Source organism: Nanorana parkeri, unplaced genomic scaffold (genome assembly GCF_000935625.1).
Source record: "Nanorana parkeri isolate BGI_ZX_2015 unplaced genomic scaffold, ASM93562v1 scaffold37, whole genome shotgun sequence".
Lineage (NCBI taxonomy): Eukaryota > Metazoa > Chordata > Amphibia > Anura > Dicroglossidae > Nanorana > Nanorana parkeri.
In genome coordinates this window covers 14539-18988 of record NW_017306305.1, presented here as the reverse complement: position 1 = coordinate 18988, position 4450 = coordinate 14539, and the positions used below count along the sequence as shown (strand labels likewise).

General features: G+C 38.9%; 1 protein-coding gene across 1 annotated transcript in view; it reads right to left on the bottom strand.

Annotated features, from left to right (window-relative positions):
- The window catches only part of LOC108798396 (serine/threonine-protein kinase Nek10-like), a 43828-nt gene that overhangs the window by 28363 nt on the left and 11015 nt on the right, over positions 1-4450 (bottom strand). The window contains exons 4-6 of the mRNA XM_018570149.1: positions 1878-1915; positions 1645-1785; positions 458-558 (exon numbers count right to left, since the gene is read on the bottom strand). Of these exons, the coding sequence (XP_018425651.1) occupies positions 458-558; positions 1645-1785; positions 1878-1915 (280 nt within the window). The remainder of the gene's footprint in view (positions 1-457; positions 559-1644; positions 1786-1877; positions 1916-4450) is intronic.

Genomic DNA, 4450 nt, shown 5'->3' with positions numbered 1-4450 from the left:
CGTCCCCTCCGCTCATCCATTGACATCCTGCTTTCCAGCTCCCTTGTCCACTCCTCCCATACTCGCCTCCAGGACTTCTCTAGAGTCTCTCCCATCCTCTGGAACTCTTTACCCCAACCTGTCCGTCTATCTCCCACCTTGACTGCCTTTAGGCATTCCCTAAAGACTCATCTCTTCAGGGAAGCCTATCCCACCGCAACCTAACCACTGAACCTTCACATTCTCACATAATTCATTCCCACAGCTACCTCATGTATCATTTCCCCCTCCTCTTTTAGATTGTAAGCCCTCAGGGGCAGGGCCCTCCTTACCATCTTGTCTTGAATTGTATTGTAACTGTTATGTCTTCCTTATATTGTAAAGCGCTGCGCAAACTGTTGGCGCTATATAAATACTATGTAATAATAATAATAATAATAAATTCATGCAAGCATCAAACCATATAATATTGGTATACCTGTGTTATGTAAATTATTTTGTGCAGCTGGATTAGAATTTGTTGAATAGGATCACTGATCTGTCGCACTTTCCTCTGTGATACTGCAATGCCTGCAGAAGCTGTGGCATAGAACAGAAGACAGACACAGTATTCAGATTAAACTCAGCACATTAAAGACAGTTTTAAATGGCAACAGTTTTTTTCTGAGATAAAAAATTGGCATTTACACAACTTTAAAAAGGAAAAAAGTTTTCAATGTTTGTGTGTATAATATTCAAAACCTTTGCTAGCTATCAGGCAAGATTAGTTCAGACAATAAAGGATTCATTTTTACTAATAGCTTCAAATAAATTGATGGACCACAGAAAGGCTGTAGGAAAAAATAACTGTAGAAAGACACATATTAAATGTTTTCATTAGAAAAAGTTGCTATATTTAGATTGACCATCATCATTGTCTCTAATCTGAGACAGAATATCCTTATAAATTTACTCTTGAAACAGTATAGGCTATAATATAACAGTATAATAAATCTTATCTGGAAACAAATCTTCTTCTCAAAGTAAAAAATCAGATACAATAGAGGAGCAGTCTAAAAGGTGGCTAGTTAAAGCTTGCTTCAAAGCCAAAACATTTTTTGAATGAAGTAGAGAATAATTAAAGACTCCTATCATTTTTTTGCCATCTGTTTCCCACTTTGGGATGATCCAATCACTTCCTGTTCTGTCTTGCACACACACACACACAGCAAGAAGTAAGGGGAAGACTACCAGTTGCTGCTCTATAAACTGCCAGACAGCATAATGATAACACATGCTATCTTCTACATGTGCATAACAGTATTATATAACACAGCCTGTAGTTTAGGAGAATGTAATCTACCACAAGGCTCTGTATAGTTACTCAGGAGCTAGAAGACAGTATAGATTATCAGCAGTTGGCAAGACAGGAACAGTCAAACCTTGGGATCCCCCTTGCCTGCGACACGAAGTACCATGAGTCATCTTCAGACAAACCCGATAAGTATAAATAAAGGGGTAATTATAGGTTTTTAGGTGAGCCAGTAGTTCTCATAATTTAGGTCTAAATATTCAGGTTCTTTCATAAGCCACATTTATTTTAATTCCATACACATGGTTTTGTGTACGGAAAATTAAGATTGTCTGTATACAGATGTAAACTGGAAAGTACACTAAAAAATATACCAGGATGTTTCAGACTGTGACGCACCACAGGAGGAAAGCTGTGTGCAGGCCATCCTGTCCCTAAAGATGTCGCTAGTTTCCTAGTTTGAGACCTGAACACCAGTGAAGGAACTTTCAGAAGAAGATCAAAAGGGAGCAAAGCTAAAGAAAAGAAAGCAAGAGATGGTGTTTCATGTTATTTCTGAAGAAATAGAAAGTTTCAGACTTCTGTGTTGAAAAAGCTAAATAAATACCTGGTCTTGATTTAGAGCCTGTACTTGCTGTATTTTCCCTGTAAAAAAGTACAAAACACATACATTTTTTTTATAACCAGGATTTTATGACATAGGAACAAAGAAAAACTCTATTACACTGGTGAGAATTATAGGAGGCAAACAAGTACAAATGCTACAGCTCAAGAGCTTTCTATTAGTTGTCTTCTGCTGGATTACAGGACACCACCCCCTTTCCTCATCTCAATAACTCTTCCTTGTTGACATTCTCTGCACTGGCAATTAATAATTATGTAAACAAGGAGGGGTTATGGAGATGAGGAAAAAGGGGAAATGTCACCACATAGTTCTGTTGTCCAGCAGGGGAAAACAGGGCTGACAACACTACTTGAGTTCATTGCAGCTCACTAGTGTTTTCAGCTCACTACAGGAAGTAAAAAGATCACTGGATTTTTGACAGATCAACAGATACTTGCAACATTCGTAAAAGAGAGAAAATATGACAAATAATATTCTTCCATTGAAATTGTAGGTGTATTAAGTGTGGTTTCAAAGCCTACATTTTATTTATAATTTAAACATCTAGACTTTTAAACAGTGTTGAATTCTGCCAATTTAATAATGGTGCTATTACAGGAGCCCTATCACTTTGAACCTACATTAATCAGCTGTAGGCTCTTGGGGCACATGCTTAGAGCAGTCTACCTTTCTTTCAGTGCTTTAAAGCTCAAACCTTGGAAACCTATTAAAATTACTAAGAGTCTGAGTTCCATCCAAGGGAAGAAATGTCTTAGAAAGTCTGTGCTGCCCCACATTGACCATATTGAAATGTTTATTACGCACATATTACGTCTTATTTTCAGCGCAGTTTATTGCCCACATGCGTCATATTTTCAGCGCAGGTTTAACTTTGCCTAGTGACTAAGTGGTCGATTTACTGCAGGCAAATAGGCTGTTCACGTCACAAGGGAACTTGCATTTTGCAGAGGAAGCTTCCCTTTAGCTTAGTAAATGAAGTGAAGCTCTCCTGACTTCCATCATCCAATCATATACAAGCAAAAATACTGTTTTTTTTCCCTTGCACTTGATTAAGAATTCTTGGCAAAGTGAAATTTCACCACATTCACTAAGCTAAGGGAAATTTCTCTGCAAAGTGCAATTCCCCTGCAAAGTGAACAGCCTATTTGTCTTTAGTAAATCAACCCCTATGAGTCTAAACATACTGCCTCTTCCCTCAGACACTCTAAAAACAAAGCACCAATTGTTTATAGGTTACAAAAAAAGCAGATCTAAGTGTCTGGCAAGGCTTAGTAAAGGGGTGAAAGGAGAGCAAACTCTCATACTAGCAGAAACATATATAATTAGAGGCATTCTATTCTGCAACTGCAGATGCAGCTGGATGCTTGCTCTAATAGTTAAAATTGATTCAACCATTCTCTAGCCTCTGCTCTGGGATCAGCAGCCAAAACCGACAATCTTGTTCCTCAAAAGAGGGCATACGATGGCTCCCACAGCTGTAGGTGATGTACTGAATGCATCTAAAAATACCTTCTGTCTCTATTGGTCTTATTAGACCCAATAACTGTATGAGCCTTAACTTCTATTTATTACTAAGGAGCATGTATTTTACTAAATGGGTATGAGTCTTCCGTTTGTTAAATGTAATATTTGGAGTTGTGATCATAAGGAATCAATATGATCAGTTCAACAAATTAACTTTTACATTACAAGTTATTCTGATATATTCATTAAGGCCCAATAAAAGTACTAAAGATGTATTTGACTTAACTTAATAATAACATTTGTTTTCCACTCGTGTTTAATAAAAGTCTTTATATAACACATGTAAGGAACAATTTGCCATACTGCATAACTGAAGCATTCTTTGACACATCAAAAATTGTGTTACTGCACAGATCAATAGATTCTAATCAAAAGTGTATGTGTGGTTGTAAACCTGAAAACACAATGAATTATTGCAGCTATTCAAATTCAGTATTGATTTTAACTCTGTAATGAACTGTTTTGGCAAATATTATAGTAGCAAGAGAAAACTGTAAAGGGGAGAGAGAGAGAGAGAGAGAGAGAGAGAGCGAGCTGGAGATCTGTGACCATAATGCAATACACTTACTATAACACTGTTATCTATACCCATAAAGACCCTTTCACTGCGATCCTTCGGCTAGCTTCGGCCCCAGGACCCCTTCGGTTCAGTGAACCGAAGGGGTGCTGTACGGGCTATTCACAATAGCCCGTACAGCTCCCGATCATGGCCGAGCGGCTCAGCTGAGCCGAGCGCATATGCATCGGCTCGGCTTAGCCGTGCTGAAAGCCGAAGCTGGCCTGCTTCTGACAGCTGGGCGGAGCCAGCCGTGATCTTACGGCTGGCTCCAGCCACTTTCAGAGAGATCAGCGTCCCTGGTTAACTGCTAACCAGGGACACTGATCTCCAAACAGCTAACTCTCCCTGGCGCCCCGGGAGTCTCCTGCTCCCGGCCGCCAAGGAGAGAAACAGTGTTGTGTCTTTTTTTCTTTATTCGGACACGAGCATGTCAGAATAGAAAAAAAAAAAGATTTTTCCCATTGAAAAGCAT